At 38.4% G+C, this 18,437-nt stretch overlaps 1 protein-coding gene across 1 annotated transcript; it reads right to left on the reverse strand.

The window, feature by feature from the left end:
- Positions 1-12,716: 12,716 nt before the first annotated feature.
- Positions 12,717-18,178, reverse strand: C5H4orf36 (chromosome 5 C4orf36 homolog). Its single transcript, XM_032631763.1, has 3 exons — positions 18,114-18,178; positions 13,314-13,468; positions 12,717-12,895 (listed from the first exon to the last, which is right to left on the reverse strand). Exons 1-3 carry the CDS (start codon positions 18,176-18,178, stop codon positions 12,762-12,764), a joined length of 354 nt encoding a protein of 117 aa, XP_032487654.1. The 3' UTR covers positions 12,717-12,761.
- Positions 18,179-18,437: the final 259 nt, after the last annotated feature.

The raw sequence follows: 18,437 nt of genomic DNA on the forward strand, positions 1-18,437 counted from the left end.
AGAAGAATGGACAAAGAACATGTGGTATATATATACATTGAATATTACTCAGCCATAAAAAAGAATGAAATACTGCCATTTGCAGCAACATGGATGGACCTAGGGATTATGATATTAAGTGAAGTAAGTCAAAGACAAATATTATATGATATCACATATATGTGGAATCTAAATAATATTACAAATGACCTTATTTACAAAGCAGAAACAGACTCACAGACATAGAAAACAAATTTATGGTTACCAAAGGGGAAAGGAGGGGAGGGATAAATTAGGGTTTGGGATTAACAGATACACACTACTGTATATAAAGCAGATAAACAACGAAGACCTACAGTATAGCAGAGGGAACTATATTCAATATCTTGTAATAACCTATAATGGAAAATAATCTGAAAAAAATATATATAACTGAGTCACTTTGCTGTACACCTGAAACTAACACAACATTGTAAGTCAACTATACTTCAATTAAAAAAAGAAATTGTACTAGATGTACAATGGAATACTACACAGTAGTGAAAATGAACAAATTGCAGCTTCATGCAACAATGTGGAACCATCTCACAGACACGATTGTTGAGCAAAATTAAAGAGACACTAAAGAGTACATGCTGTATGACTCCACTTATATAAAGTTCAAAAACAGGTTAAACTATACTAGTCCCTGTTCGTCTAGTGGCTAGGATTCAGCACTCTTACCACCGAGGTCTGGATTTGATTCCCAGTCAGGAAACAGATCCTACTTCAAGCCGCCACAAAATATCAAAACCACATTAGAAAACACAACAGCACTGAAGTCTTTCACAAAACAAAAAAATTAAATTTTCAGAAGGAAAAAAGTATTAACTGGGAGGGGGCATGAGGGAGACTGCTAGGTGCTGGGGATGTTCTATATCTTGATCTGGATGGTGGTTACATGAGTGTACACATATGTAAAAATCTAGGGCTTCCCTGGTGGCACAGTGTTTAAGAATATGCCTGCCAACGCAGGGAACACGGGTTCCAGCCCTGGTCCGGGAAGATCCCACATGCCATGGAGCAACTAAGCCCATGCACCACAACTACTGAGCCCATGTGCCACAACTACTGAAGCCCACGCACCTACAGTCTGCGCTCCACAACAAGAGAAGCCACCGCAATGAGAAACCCGCGCACTACAACAGAGTACCATCAGCTCGCTGCAACTAGAGAAAGCCCACACACAGCAATGAAGACCCAACACAGCCAAAAATAATAAATAAATAAATTTATTTTAAAAAAATCTATCACTTAAGATTTGTGCACTTCATGTATGTTATACTTTGATTTAAATTTTTAATTAAAAAAATTTTGTTTAAAGCATTAGAAACACTGATTTTAAAAAGTGGTACCTTGGGACTTCCCTGAGTCCAGTGGTTAAGAGTACACGCTTCAAATGCAGGGGGCATGGGTTCTATCCCTGGTCAGGGAACTAGGATCCCACATTCGGGGCGTGGCAAAAAAAAAAAAGAAATGGTACCTTCTCAACAATTTTTAAGGTAATACATTCATTCACTCAACAAATATTGATAGAGTGGCTACTATGGGTAGATACTATTATAGACAGTAGAGCCACCACAGAGAAATAATATAGGCAAATAAATAAGTAAGCAAATAAATAATTGCAGATACTGAGTGCTATAAAGGAATTAAAGCAGAACGCTATCATTGTAAATGAGTAAAAGGAAAGGCCAATTTATCTAGGGTGGTCACAGGAGGTCTCCCTCAGGAGATGTCATTTGAGCTAAGTCCTAAAAAACTAGGAGACATCACTATGAAAATCTGAGGGAAGAGAATTTGGGGAAAAGTAAACAGTAAGGTCAAAGGTTCCAAGGCAGAAACAAGTCTGATATGTCAGAGAACAAGAAGTAGGTTAATGTGCTTGCACCCAGTAGGGCTGGATGATGAGTGGGAGAAATGAGGTCAAAGAGGAAGGCAAGTGTCAGATAATATAGAGCCTCATGGGCCATGGGAAAGGATGTTACTCAGGGGAGGGACATGATCTTTTTGGCAATGACACGGTTGCCTTTTTTTTTCGGTACTTGGGCCTCTCACTGTTGTGGCCTCTCCCGTTGCGGAGCACAGGCTCCGGACGCGCAGGCTCAGCGGTCAGGGCTCACGGGCCCAGCCGCTCCACGGCATGTGGGATCTTCCCGGACCAGGGCACGAACCCGTGTCCCCTGCATTGGCAGGCGGACTCTCAACCACTGCACCACCAGGGAAGCCCGACACGGTTGCCATTTTTTAAAGATTGCTATGGCAGCTGAGTATAGACTACAGTAGGAAGGCAAGAATGGAAGCAACGAGGTCAGTTAAGCAGCTTTCTCCATATTCCAAACAAGAGACAATGGAGTTTCAGACAAGGGTGATAGAGGTGGAGAAAGAAGTAGTACATTTGGAACATATTCTGAAGGTAGAGCCAACAAGAGTTGCTGATGCATTGGACTGGGAGGGAAGAGGAGATGAGGAACACAGAGGAGTCACAGATGATTCCTAGGCTTCTGAACTACACAAAGGAATGGAAATGGTGCCGTTTACTGGAACAGAAAAGAAGATAATTGTTCTTAAGACTCTGATGAAAAGACGTTAGAGAAACTGAGTGAAAACAAGACGTACTTAGAGACTAAGATACTTAGAGACTGTGAGAGAAAGGAGAAGCCTTTGTTTCCTCCTCCATATTTGCTGCCCTGTCAACTGTCGGCATAAGATCTGCTTCGTCAAAACCCTGACCCAGTTCTGTCCCTAGACTTTCTTCCCCTGATGCTAGAACTCTGCTCTGCTCTGTTCTTGCCCTTTCTTCCTTGCAGGGCTGTTGTGAGGACTACAGGGTATGAATAGAGCACCTAAAATAATTTTTGCATCTAAGTTCTTATTAAATTTTTTTTTCTCTTTCCTCTCCTGCCTTCTGTCTTCCTCCTCTGACCCTGATTAAATGTTTTCACTGAAGAAATTTCGTTGAGGAACCTTCATCAACTGAAAAAAAATAAAGATTCTCTCCAAAAATTTCAATTATTTACTATTAAATTTCTATGCCAGAATATTTTTCATTAAAAATAAAATGTAGTATGCAATTCATTTAGGATTTAGGTATCTAGTCCATTTTTTCCCCTAAAGTTCTGCCTCTTCTGCACTGCCAACCAAAGTTTCAGAATGTTCACTACCTCTCCTCTTTTGTTCTACGTACGCCCCGTGGATGAGCTTAAAGATATCTATGGTTTCACCTTTCATCTCTACACAATCTCCTTCCTGAGCAGCACACCTGTAAAGCCCACTACTACTGGCAATCTCCACTCAAATGTCTCCCAAGAACTTCAGACACCAACATATCTAAGACTAAATGTATCTCCTACACACCCAAGACAATTCTTCCTTTCCCAAGCTCACAATCTGGAAGTCATCCTAAATTCTCATATTCTTTCACTCAGACACATCCAATCGATGACATTATCCTATGGTTTCTACTTCTTCCATGACTCCTGAGCCAGACCTGTATTATCTATCCCACCGTTATTTCCTTAAGTTATGCTGTTCATCACGCCTGGATTACTGTGAGAGCCTTTAACATAAAAAGATAGAAATAAAAGTAAACAAACAAAAACAGTGTTGAGGAAATGTGTAGAATGCTGGGAGAAAAAATCTATTTTGTGTTCTCAGAGAGATAAGAGAAGATAAGCCATTATGAATAAAACAGGTTACTTTTTTATTTTTATTTTTTTGCGGTACGTGGGCCTCTCACTGTTGTGGCCTCTCCCGCTGCGGAACACAGGCTCCAGACGTGCAGGCTCAGTGGCCATGGCTCACGGGCCCAGCCGCTCCGCGGCATGTGGGATCTTCCCGGACCGGGGCACGAACCCATGTCCCCTGCATCGGCAGGTGGACTCTCAACCACTGCGCCACCAGGGAAGGCCCCAGGTTACTTTTTTAAAAGGAGACAGGCAAGCCTTCAGAGGGAAAAAAATATAATAGCAGAAATGAGAACCTTATAATGGTTAGAAGATAAACCAGAGTTTCTCTCAGAAATTGGAGCAAAAGACAAAGGGATAAAAAACAGGAGAAAAAAGATTTAAAAATTAGAAGGCCAGTACAGAAGGTATAGTATATGAATAACAGTAATCTAAAAAGTATATAGAAAATGAAAAGATGGAAAGATCCATGAAATAATTTAAAGTAATTTCCCAGAACTGAGGTACATGAATTTCTGAGAGAAACTCTGTTTTATCTTCTAACATTTATAAGGTTCTCATTTCAGCTACCACATTTATTTTACTCTCAGAGTATGCCATAGTTTCCAGAGAGGGGAAAAAAAAAAAAAAGCAGGTCTCAAGGAAAGGATCCAGAGTAAAAATGGCTTTAGGAATGTTCACTAACAATACAAAAAACTAAAAAGAATAAACAAGGCCTTCAAAATGTTAGAGGAACATATGTTCAACCTAGAATTCCATACCCAGCCAATCTATCAATGAAGTCTGAGAGTAAAATAAAGACTTTGGACAATAAGACCTCAAAAAATTTTCCTCACATATACCCTTTCTCAGGTAACTATTGGAGGATATGCTCTACTATGATAAATGAATAAAGCAAGAAAGAGGGTGATTAGACATACAAGAAACAGAAGTACCTACACTACAGAGTATGAAGTGGATTCCCAAGATGGTAATGTAGAAATCACAGGACAGCTAGTTCTGAGTGAAGAAATAAACAGTTCAGGTTAGAGCAAGTCCTTCTCAGAGGACTTCCTGGGAAGATGAAATGATAGAATATATAGAAATGTTTTGAGAACACTGACAACTGGCAAAGAGCTTGGGGTTGATTTAGCAATAAATACATTGAAAACTAATTACTAATTTGATTACTAAATACTGCACACATACACATATATAAGTGGCAGGAATGGAAAAATAATCATAGTTTACTACATGGTTCAGCTGTGAAGAGTTTACACATAATAATGTCAACACTTAATATTGAGCTAGGGGACTTCCCTGGCGGTCCAGTGTTTAAGACTCCGTGCCCCCAATGCAGGGGGCACAGGTTTTATCCCTGGTTGGGGAACTAAGATCCTGCATGCTGCATGCCACGGCCATATATATATATATATATAATAATTTTGCTTTGATCTATATATCTTTGTATATATATCTATATAGATAGATAGATCTAAGCAAAATTATCATCTCTATTTAGAGGGAGATGGAAATGTTATGTATGTGTGGTGAGGATGGAGGAAAGAAAAGAAACAAAATGCTATCTTCAACATTGGGAAGTCAATAGATTATGCCCAAAAAGTCATAATTATGCCTAAAAAGGAAAAAAACCAAGAAGTAGCAAAATAAAAGTGTTATTTAGAGACATGGAGGTAAAAAACAAAATAGGTGAAACAGGTAAAATTAGTTGCCTCTGAGAAATGGAAATGAGTGTTGGGGATACACAGAACTACTGCTTTTGAAAACAAATCTTTATTTTACCCTTTAAAATACATTTAAAACTGATAATTTTTTTTTTTTTTTAAAACTGATAATTTTTTTAAAGAGAAATGAACTGGGTTCCATTGAAATTAAGAAATTTTCTCAAGGATACATAATGAATCGGGGAAAGGAGGGAGGGGACTAGAACTCAGACCTGTTAACTAAAACCTAGAGTTTTGTTTCTACCACTGTCTTACATACCTGATTTTTAAGAAATTAAAACTTACTAATACAACAGCGTTAGACACATTGTACAATATATTTCTGGACTTTAAATAAGAAGATATTTACAGTTCTCAAGGAAACTGTTGGAGGATTAGTGACAATGACCCTAAAAGGGAAGAGTATAAGCTACTTGGTGGGATGTGAACTACAAAAATAAACACAAAATTAATTCCACTACTGTCCAAAATATATGTTGATGCAGCTGGATGTGATTAAATTTTTTTTAAAGAAAACAGCAAATTGGTTTTGATTTCTAAAGAAATAGAAACACACTGAATTTTTGCTGAAGACTGATCTTTGGTTGTACAATCATAAAATGGTATTTTCCACATTTTAAGCAGTTAACAACCTGGCTGCCATATTAATGATTAAAACCTAGGTGGAGGAAAAAAAAAACTAGTCAAATGGGAGAAAGAACAATTGGAAGGGACAGATGTGGAAAGAAGAGGTAGAATTGTGTAACAGAGTGAAAGTCCCAACTCCCAGACTTTCAGCCAAGAAACTTTGGGAGTGGTTCTGGTTGGCAGATAAGCATCTTTTTTTTTTTTTTTTTTTAACTTTTTTGGCCGTGTACCTCACAGCTTGTGGGATCTTAGTTCCCCAACCAGGGATCAAAACCCACACCCCCTGCAGTGGAAGCACAGAGTCTTAACGGCTGGACTGCCAGGGAAGTCTCAGCAGATAAACATCTTACACAAAGCACATCTGAATTTTATAAAGGCAAACTTGAACTAGGAATGTGGAAGTTCCACCTCCTCAAAGTTATACAACCAAGGCTGCATACAGACCCTAAGTTTCTGACAACTTTTCCCAGGTCTGAGGATCACCAAGTCAAATGGGTCACCCACATAAAAACTCTTAAGAGCAACAATCTCCATTTGAGCCATCATGTCACAGATAGAAGAAAGTATCTCAAGATAATTCAGACAATAGCTTCTAAATATTTTAATTCAGACAATAGCTTCTAAATATTTTAAAGCACCAACCACCAGATACAACTCCCTAATGAGAAACCAAACTGGACCTACAGGTGGATTATGGCCCCCTTATGTATGCTTTGATTGGTCTATCCTTTATAAAATTGGAAATGTTCACATTTATAAAATCTGCATTTCTGTAATTACAGATGAACTGATATGATATCTAGAAATTACTTCAAAATAACCCAGTTATGGGGGCTTGGGATGGTGTGGAAAGTGAGAGAGCATAAGTGAAATAAAATTGGCCATGAGCTGATAAGTGCTGCTGGATGATGGAAACATGGAAGTTCATTTTCTTACTCTTACTACTTAGGTATGTTTGAAATTTTCCACAATAACAAGTTGTGCTCTTCTTCATCTTTATTTCCATTTTCTCTTGAAAAATTGGAAGATTTACCCTCTGGGGAAAATTGAATTGGAAGATTTTCCCCCTGGTGCCATTCTAGAATGGCATCAATAGGCAAGAGCTAAGAAGCTGCTGCCCCTTTGAAGGAGATGCATGCTCTCCACTTCTCCTGTCTCTGGATTCCCTTTATGGCTTCACTGGCCCATTTTGTTCATTTATGTTACCTACTTGATACTGGGATGCATGGGTTTGCAACCTCATCCTTATACGTAACCCTAAAATCCCGGTGTACTATCAACATAACAGAAATCGCATATTTGTAGAGTGATGTCAGCAAAATCATAGAATAGGAAGCCCTAGGCTCTTGATCCCTCAGAAGACACTGACTTAACAATAGACAGACCAAACTGCCCTCGTGGGAACTCCAGAAACCAGTTAAGATGTTGTACCACCTCAGGTGAACACAAAGCCAAGAAGAGATGCATCAAAGCAAGTAGGAGAACTCATGACATTTACCCACCCTAGCCACTCCCTCTCCCTGGCACAGTATAGGATGATCAAAAGAAAAATCCCAACTCCCAGCTTCTCCCTCAGGAAGGAAAGAGAAGAGTAACTGTGTATCCAGTGTTCTTTTCAGGGGCTCCTCAAGGGATTCTGTCTCACCTGACTCAGAACACTGATGAGGACAGCAGTTTGGATACCATGTTGGGGGCCATAGAGAATGAACACAAGCACTGCAGTTTGCTACAGCACCAGAGACAGTGTACTATCACAGACAGACAACAGTGGGAGCAAGAGATTACAGGCTCCAGTGAGGAAGTGGACAAACCTCTTTTACCTGGAAATTATACACACAAACCCAGAGAAGATGTATCTCCAGAAAGGTTTGAGAGGTCCACAAAATCTCTAGCCAGGCTGATTGTTAAAGTTCTTCCCCCATATGTTGAAGTTCTTCCCCCATACAAAGTCAGTCTGTAAAGACTGGCTTTTCAAATGCCAAAATCTCACCAAAGATCGCAAAGCCTACAAAGACACAAGTAAACATGGCCCATTCAAATAAACAAAATAAATCTCAAACTGATCCTAAAAAAATTGCAGATTTTGGGCTTCCCTGGTGGTGCAGTGGTTGAGAGTCCGCCTGCCGATGCAGGGGACACGGGTTTGTTCCCCGGTCCAGGAAGATCCCACATGCCACGGAGTGGCCGGGCCCATGAGCCATGGCTGCTGAGCCTGCACGTCTGGAGCCTGTGCTCTGTGGCGGGAGGGACCACAGCAGTGAGAGGCCCACGTACCACAAAAAAAAAAAAAAAAAAAGATGTTCAGTGAGCTAAAAAGAGAACACAGATAGAGAACTAAACCAAATTAGGAAAGTGATGCATGAACAAAATGAGAATATCAACAAAGAAAAACTACACAAAAAGAAAGAAAACAAATGCTGGAGCTGAAGAATACAATAACTGAGCTGAAAAATTCACTAGAGAGGTTCAACAACAGAGTTGATCAAGCATAAGAAAGAATCACTGAATTTGAAGAAAGATCATTTGAAATTACTGAGTCAGAGGAGTAAAAAGAAAAAAGAATGAAGAAAAGTGAAGAGAGTCTAAGAGACTTTGTGGGGTACCAGGAAGACCAACTTGATATACATTGTGGGAGTCCCAGAAGAAGAAAGCCTACTTGAAGAAATAATGACCAAAAACTTCCCAACTTTGAGAAAGAAAATGGATATTCAACTTCAAAAAGCTCAAAAAACTCCATCTAGGCTCAACCAAAGAGATTTTCATTGAGATGCATTATAAAAAAAAACTGTTAAAAGTCACAAAGAGAGAATCTTGAAAGTAGTGAGAGAAAAGCAACTCATCATGTATAAAGGAGCTCCTGTTAAATTATTAGCAGATTTCTCAGCAGAAACCTTGCAGGCCAGAAGGGAATGGGATAATATATTCAAAGTGCTGAAAAGAAAAAAACTACCAGCTGGGAATTCTATATCTGGCAAAACTGACCTTCAAAAATTAAGGAGAGGGGGCTTCCCTGGTGGTGCAGTGGTTGAGAGTCCGCCTACCAATGCAGGGGACGCAGGTTCATGCCCTGGTCCGGGAGGATCCCACATGCCGCGGAGCGGCTGGGCCCGTGAGCCATGGCCGCTGGGCCTGCATGTCTGGAGCCTGTGCTCCGCAGCGGGAGAGGCCACAACAGTGAGAGGCCCAGGTACCGCAAAAAAAAAAAAAAAAAAAAAAATTAAGGACAGGGCTTCCCTGGTGGCGCAGTGGTTGAGAGTCCGCCTGCCGATGCAGGGAACATCGGTTCATGCCCTGGTTCGGGAAGATATCACATGCCGTGGAGCGGCTAGGCCCATGAGCCTGCGCGTCCTGAGCCTATGCTCCGCAACGGGAGAGGCCACAACAGTGAGAGGCCCGCGTACCACAAAAAAAAGAAAAAAATTAAGGAGAAATTAAGACTTTCCCAGATAAACAGAATTAAGGGAGTCCATCACCACTAGACCTGCCCTACAAGAAATGCTAGAGGGAGTCCTTCAAGTTGAAACAAAATGACACTAGATAGTAACATGAAAGCATCTGAAAGTATAAATGTCACTGGTGAAAGTAAATATATAGACAAACACAAAATACTGTGATACTGTAATGGTGGTGCTCTTTGAATGCTGGTAAAGAATTTAAAAGACAAAGCATAAAAAGTAACTATAAATCTATACGAATGGGTATACAATATAAAAATATGTAACTTGTGACATCAATAACAAAGTGGAAGGGGTCAGAGATGTAAAGGAGCAAAATTTTAGTATGCAAATAAAATTGTTACAGTTTAAAACAAATTTTTATAACTTTAACACATTTTATGTAAAATTGTATATTTGTTCATTCTTATCTTTGTCTTGAACTGTTTGAGCCCATATTCAATGACACCATGGCTACCTCTCCATAAAAATTATCCTACTGCAAAAAGTAAATACAACTATGAAGTACTTTCTATTATGAAACTTTGACCATATGGAAATTTTCAATCAATGATCAATAAATGTTTATTAAGGGGCTACATGAGTTAGGCATCAAGATAAGGCACCAGAGTACAAACATAAGTAAGAAACTGTTCCTCTTCTTATGTCATTTCAGGAGAGAGATGTACATACACATATTACATATATTTTGTGATGTAATTTTACTTAAATACGTACAGTTTAAAGCAGGCTCAGAAATATATACCTAAAAACACAATTAGAAGAATCTTAAAGCTGCAAGCAGAGATTTTTCTCCCAAGAGAATGATGGGAAACTGAAGTTTTCTCAAATCCCACCTTTTCCTAAGGAATATTAAAATGTTTAATTCCGGAAAGCTTTTTGCAAACAGATACATATTTATCCATTTTCACAACGGCTCTGAAGAAGTATGGAAGCATGTAACTCATACCCCCAATTAATGTTTCTAACTAGGGGTGTAAGGCTCTGAGGTGAGGAGTAAGATGCTTAAGGTCCCCTGGTGGCTCCTAAGAGCAGACATAAACCAATACATATGCTTCTGAGTTACACAGTGGCTTTTTTCACACAAATTTTCCATGCTTCTTTTAAGAGAAAGACATAAGTGACAAGCTGATTATCATAGATTGTCGTTTATAAACAGAAAGATCAGGATATGCCATAGGTACAGTGGCCAGATTTTGAACTAAAATGTCAGGCTGGAATGAAATAATGCCACTTGCAACAACATGGATGGACCTAGAGATTATCACACTAAGTGAAGTCAGACAGAGAAAGACAATTATCCTATGATGTCGCTTATATGTGGAATCTAAAAAAATGGTACGAATGAACCTATTTACAAAACAGAAATGGAGTCACAGATATAGAAACAAACTTATGGTTACCAAGGGGGAAGGGAGGGAGAGATAAATTGGTAGTTTGGGATTGACATATATACACTACTATATATAAAATATATAACTAGTAAGAACCTACTATATAGCACAGGGAACTCTATTCGGTACTCTGTAATAACCTACATGGGAAAAGAATCCGAAAAAAAATGGATCTATGTAGATGTATAACTGAATCACTTTGCTGTACACCTAAAACTAACACAACATTGTAAATCAACTATACTCCAATATAATATAAAAATTAAATTTTAAAAAATCAGGTCATACGGTCTGGCAAGTACATATACATTGACAAGCATAAAACCAAATTTTTGAAAATTCAAGATTTCTGGTCTCCACAAAGGTCAACAGAGTCAGCCCAATGTCACACATCTTCGATACTAAGATTACAGCAGTACAAAGGAAATGTTGATCACACTAATAGCTAACACTAGAGTAATTCTCACTATGTACCAGGCAGTTTTCATTTAATCATGACAATTCTATGAAGTAGTACCAGTATTACCCTTATCTTACATGATGTAAGATAACTGAAGCTCAGGATGTAAGGTAACTCACCCCAGGTCACACCACTAGCAGTAGCCAAGCTGGGATCTGAAGAAGGCAGCCAGGTCTAAAGTATGTACTCTTAAATACTATGCCATAATGCCTTTCATAATGAGGTTAAAATACCAGAAGATCATAAAATGCCTACTGGGTCATCTAACACTAAATTGTGCTTAAATATAACTTTCACATCCAAGCGTGCTTTACTGGATTCGAATTCTAGGAAAATTTGTTCATGCAAATCCAGTTCTTTCCAGTTAATTCCCCATTCTCCAACCACTCTGTACAAATAAGAGTTTTCCTCACAGATGCTGTCTTTGTATTTTCATATCATTTTCACATATGTATGTGTGTTCCACATGCTCCAGAGGGTATCCCAGAAAGACAATATGAAATTAGGCAAAAGGAAAAATGACGGTTTTTTAGAAGAACAAAAATGAAGTAAGTTCTACTTGCCACTTTAAAGTACCACATGAGTTGAAAACAGACCTGAGGACACAGAGGGTGGAGGAGAAGCTAGGACATAATGAGAGAGTAGCATTGACATATATACACAGCTAGTGGGAAGCAGCTGCATAGCACAGGGAGATCAGCTCAGTGCTTTGTGACCACCTAGAGGGGTGGGATCGGGAGGGTGGGAGGGAGGCTCAAGAGGGAGGGGATATGGGGATATATGTATACATATAGCTGATTCACTTTGTTGTACAGCAGAAACTAACACAACATTGTAAAGCAATTATACTCCAATAAAGATGTTTTAAAAAAATAAAGTACCACATGAGAATAGTAAATGATGTTTCATTGAAAACTGGAAACTAAAGAGTTACTAAAATGAAACCTACAATTTTTCTTAATCAAACAAAATTTTTCAAAGTTAATCATTTTATAAATAATTTCCCTCTCTCCTTCCTTGGTACCTCCTTGGGGTCTCAAAGACGAAAATTCAAAATATTCTTCAAAATAATGTCTCTTGGTGGGGGGACGCCTCTGACAAGGAGTTTCTTCTTTCCTTAGTGCAACTTTACAAAAATCAAAATGAATAGCACAAATGACTCGATGCCAGCTACATTTTCATTTACTTACAGTACTGTTGCTTGTGATACAAAGGTACAAATACGTGACTGGGACCCAGAAGATCTGTTCAGAGCTGTCAACTAACCCACGGGAGCTGGCTTATCCACCAGGGGGCATTCAGATGACTGCACCAAACTTCACACAGTGGAAGGTCAGAGTCCTTCATCCTCTTTGGATGCAGAAAGCACAGAGTACAGATTCAACTGTAGATGACTGTCACTTAGGTGGGAGAGGTCTTCTCAAACCAACTGGCCTTTCCCTTAGGGAAAACTGAATTTCCTCGGCTACATTTTCCTCACATTTCAGGTTATTCAAGCGCTTCATTTCATACTCCCTTTCAAGTTGGATGGCTGAAAAATAAAATACATGATGCAATCCAATTGACATTTTTCACCAGGCATAATTTAGTCAAAACTGAATATTTAGCACACAGAAAAATTCACATTCTTGAATACTAAACAAGACAGGGTTACATAGATAGGGAGTATGGGTGTGAATGATCAGATTTAAACATTTGTCTAATAATTAAAATAACACACAGAGTTTGCAATTTATTGAAACACTTCCTACAGAAACATAGGGACACCAAGGGGGGAAAGCCCAGAGGGAGGGGGCAGGTGGTGATGGGATGAACTGGGAGGTTGGGATTGATATATATACACTAATATGTATAAAATAGATAACTAATAAGAACCTGCTGTATAAAAATAAATAAGTAAATAAAATTCAAATTAAAAAGTATAATAAAGTAGTTCCTTCAGAACTTACATTCTGCTGAAGGGAGCACACCATCCTTAATGGTTTTACATTTTTTGAGGTGTATAGAACTACCAAATGCAATTTCTTCCAAGAAAGGCAACTTGATGTTGGCTAGGTTTGTGTACCAGGTCTTTGTGAATAATACAAGTTCCCACGGTTCCTGTCTAGGGGAAAAATTCATTCAATAAATATTTATAGACATCTACTGCAGGATATAGAGAAGACATTTGAATTCTCAGTTCTATTTTCCACTAGACATTTTGGTTTAAAGGAGAGTATTCAGGATTTTTCAGAGTTGCAAACCTAGCCAGGAAAAGGAGGCTTATATTAACTAATGTAGAGATATACTGAAAATGACCATAAATTATGATGACAGACATTTTTGCTCAAAAAACAGCCTCTTTGGAGTCAATCCAATCTTTACATGTCCTTAAAGAGGGTGTAGTTAAAAACTGTAAGTTTGGGACTTCCCTGGTGGCACAGTGGTTAAGAATCCGCCTGCCAATGTAGGGGACATGGGTTCGAGCCCTGGTCCAGGAAGATCCCACATGTTGCGGAGCAACTAAGCACGAGTGCCACAACTACTGAGTCTGCGCTCTAGAGCCTGCAAGCCACAACTACTGAAGCCCATGTTCCTAGAGCCCATGCTCCACAACAAAGAGAAGCCACTGCAATGAGAAGCCCGTGCAACGCAGCAAAGAGTAGCCTCTGCTTGCCGCAACTAGAGAAAGCCTGTGCGCAGCAACGAAGACCCAACACAGCCAAAAATTAATTAATTTTTTAAAAAAAGAAAAAAAAAACTAAGCTCCAAGTCTTTTTTGGTTGATCAAAAATATGATTACATTAGGGAAGGGACAAAGGGAATACTCACATGTTGAGCAGAGAGCTTGGCACACACTAAGGCTTTGAGTGTGTGATCTGACTTTAATCTTTACAACTACCATGGAGGTAGAAAAGGAAAACAAAGACTCAGAAGTTAACAGAGAACCAGAGCTGGGATGTAACCTAGGTGTATATAGAAGCACTAGTACCAAGAGAATCCTTAGAAAATTGGAAAAGGGAATGAAACCCCAAACTACAATATTTAAAAATAATCACAATGAAATTTTAATGGATTGTTTTATGTATCCTAATTTGGAACTTTAAAATATCAGCTATGTTTCTCATCTACAGTCAACGTGAGTTCATATGCATGAGGAAAGATGAAAGACCTGCTTTGGTACAAGTAGGGGAAGTGAGTGTATTACACACATGCCATCTGTTTTCCTCCTCCAACTTAATTCTTACTTTATCATCTAACTTTAAGGAGTGACTTGAAGTCTATAATTATTATAAATGTACTTGAACAAATACACAAAGATGTATTTACAAGAATGCTCATTGAAGCATTGTTTGTCCCAAAAAAACTCCACAAAATAACCTTAATATCTATCAAGAAGAGCCTGGTTCAAGAATATACAACGGAGACAAGACAGCCTCTTCAATAAGTGGTGCTGGGAAAACTGGACAACTACATGTAAAAGAATGAAATTAGAACACTACCTAACCCCATACACAAAAATAAACTCAAAATGGATTAAACACCTCAATGTAACACCAAACACTATAAAACTCTTAAAGGAAAATACAGGAAAAACACTCTGACATAAATCACAGCAAGATCTTTTATGACCCACCTCCTAGTAATGAAAATAAAAAGAAAAATAAGTGAATGGGACCTAATTAAACTTAAAAGCTTTTGCACAGCAAAGGAAACCATAAACAAGATGAAAAGACAACCCACAGAATGGGAGAAAATATTTGCAAATGAAGCAACAGACAAAATATTAATCTCCAAAATATACAAACAGCTCATGCAGCTCAATATCAAAAAAACAACCCAATCAAAAAACGGGTGGAAGACCTAAATAGACATTTCTCCAAAGACGACATACAGCTGGCCAAGAGTCACATGAAAAGATGCTCAACAGCACTAATTATGAGAGAAACGAAAATCAAAACTACAATGAGGTATCACCTCACACCGGTCAGAATGGGCAACATCAAAAAATCTACAAACAACAAATGCTGGAGAGGGTGTGGAGAAAAGGGAACCCTTTGCACTGTTGGTGGGAATGTAAATTGATAAAAGCCACTGTGAGAACAGTATGGAGGTTCCTTAAAAAACTAAAAATAGAACTAACATATGACCCAGCAATCCCACTACTGGGCATATATCCTGAGAAAACCATAATTCAAAAAGACACATGTACTCCAATGTTCATTGTAGCACTATTTACAATAGCCAGGACATGGAAACAACCTAAATGTCCATTGACAGATGAATGGATAAAGAAGAGGTGGTAGGTATATATAATGGAATATTACTCAGCCATAAAAAGAAATGAAATTGAGTCATTTGTAGAGATGTGGACGGACCTAGAGTCTGCATACAGAGTGAATTAAGTGAGAAAGAGAAAAACAAATATCGTATATTAATGCATATATGTGGAATCTAGCAAAATGGTAAAGATGAACCTATTTGCAGGGCAGGTATAGAAAGGCAGACATAGAGAACGGACTTGTGGACACAGTGGGGGAAGGGGAGGGTGGGATGAATTGGGAGATTAGGTTTGACATAAATACACTACCATGTGTAAAATAGATAGCTAGTGGGAACCTGCTGTATAGCATAGCTTGGTGCTCTGTGATGGCCTAGCTGGGTGGGATGAGAGGGGATAGAAGAGGGAGGGGATGTGTGTATGCATATGGCTGATTCACTTCCCTGTGTGGATGAAACTAACACAGCACTGTAAAGCAATTCTACACCCCCCTCCCCCCCCAAAAAAAGAGCAGCCTGGTTAAACAAACTGTAGTACATACATGTAATGAAAGAATGAGATTTATCCTTATATATTGATTTGGAAAGATGAGCAATAAAACAGCTAATGCTGGGAATTCCCTGGCGGTCGATTGGTTAGGACTCCACTCTCTCACTGCCAAGGGCCGGGATTCAATCCCTGGTCAGGGAACTAAGATCCCACAACCCACATGGCGTAGCCAAAAAAAAGAAAGAAAGAAAAAAAAAAAACAGCTAGTGCTTACCTAGCACCTACTACATGCAAGACACTGTTTTAATCAGTATACATATATAAACACATTTAATTACCAGAGTAACCCTATGAAGTAGACAGATGCTACTGTTATGCTCATTTTACAGATTAGGAAACAAGAACAGAGACCAACTTGCTCAAGGTCACAAGGCTTGGGTTTGAAATTTCAACCCAGAAAGTCAGACTGTAGAATCTGTGATCTTAACCACTAGGCTACACACAATATAGGTGCGGAGGGAGCAATATAATCCCATGTGTAAAAACATGTGTGTGTATATACATATGTGTGTGTGTATCTTATGTAACAGACAGAAATTCTAAAAAATATATAAAACATTTTACCTGAGCAGGATTGGGTGGGTAGGGCAGGGATGGCAATGCGGATGTGAGAGGTAACATTTTTTTTTTTTTGAGAGGTAACATTTTTATCTTCCTTTCAAATGCTTCTATACTGTTTGAATGTTTTTTAGTGTATTTTTTTATAATCTTCTAAAAATACTTAACCAAAAAAAGCCCAAGGTGAGGAGCTACCTGAGCTAGTGAACTCCAAAGACTGCTACTACCATTCTATTCCTCTTAATTTAGCTGCTCTTATAAATAGAATATCAAATACTTTCTGTGAGAGTGATAAAGATACTGGTTTTGCAGATATTACTCGTGACATAAAATGCTATATAGCCAAAACCACAGAATCAGTGCTTTAAATCATTCTCCAGATACAGGAATATCTTTGTTATAAAAATTATGTTTACAATAATGACTACAGTGGTATTTATCTATAGTTCAATGTCTAAATACATACTGAACTAACAAATCTAAATAGAATGCAATGATGAGTTCTCTCTGGTTTTCCCATATCTCTGGTCTTACAACCCCGTGGGGTGTCTCCATTTACTTCTTAGAACACTGTCAAAAAGTAAAATTCAATTGACTCACCACGCTAATAGGTCATACATTGTGGCAGAGAGGTTTAAAAAAACAAGTCCAAAAATTTTTAAAAAGGTAACAGAGTGAAATTACCATGTAGTAGCAACACATGTTTATTATGGGTTTACTATTATGTCAGGCAACATGCAAGTACCTTACATACATTACTTCATTTGTATTCCACACCATATATGTAGGTATTGATATGTCCATTTCACAGATGTGGAAGCCAAGGTACAGAGAAGTTAAGTAATTTGTTCAAGGCAGCATGGGGAGCCAGTGGCAGGGCCAGGCTTTGAGCCCAGGTCTTCTTGATGTCCACACATCACCTGACAAAATGTACAGGATGCAAAACTGACTCTCTGTACCAGCTAATTAAGTGTTCTGTTAAGATATATCTGACACCAAGGCGTTTTTAGGTAGATTTACACTATCTAAAGAGGGATTTTAAAGTGGTTGTCTGCATTGGAAAATGTTGCTTTGGAGTAAAGAAGACTCAGACTTCTAACCCTGTCACTTTCTTACTACATGACTGTGGGACCTGGATCATACCACTTCTTCAAACCTCAGTTTCCTCATTTCACAGTGTTGTTTTGTTGTAAAAACCAAGTAAGAAAATTTATAAATCCTTACAAAAGCATTTTCCTTTTAAAAATATCAGTACCCAGACACCTGAGAATGCCTCATATAGTCCGGTATCTCATGGGGAACGTAAGGGTGTCCAATACTTTTATTTTAACAAGGATACTCCCCAGCCCAAGTCAACGCTTACCAGGATAAATATACTTACACTTTATAACAATTGCACCTCAAAATGGTTTCCACTGCGTTCTTTCTTGGCAAGCCATAAGCCATGGTGAATTATTACAGTCCAATTTCCTAATTGTCTGATGTAATGACTCAGATATTCTGTTCACTTTGTCTGAAATGATTGCAATGCAACTAATTAATATTAAAATAAAATATTCACTTGAATATTTTTAATATCCAAATAATAAAAAAGATTCAGAAAAATATTTTCTGAATGTAAGAACGTCCCTAATCAACGTTCACTGAACTTAATTCCTAATGTAGAACTGTGTTCTCTTTTATTTTCCACGAACTCACTTTATCA

The sequence above is a fragment of the Phocoena sinus genome, chromosome 5 (genome assembly GCF_008692025.1).
Source record: "Phocoena sinus isolate mPhoSin1 chromosome 5, mPhoSin1.pri, whole genome shotgun sequence".
Taxonomy (NCBI): Eukaryota; Metazoa; Chordata; class Mammalia; order Artiodactyla; family Phocoenidae; genus Phocoena; species Phocoena sinus.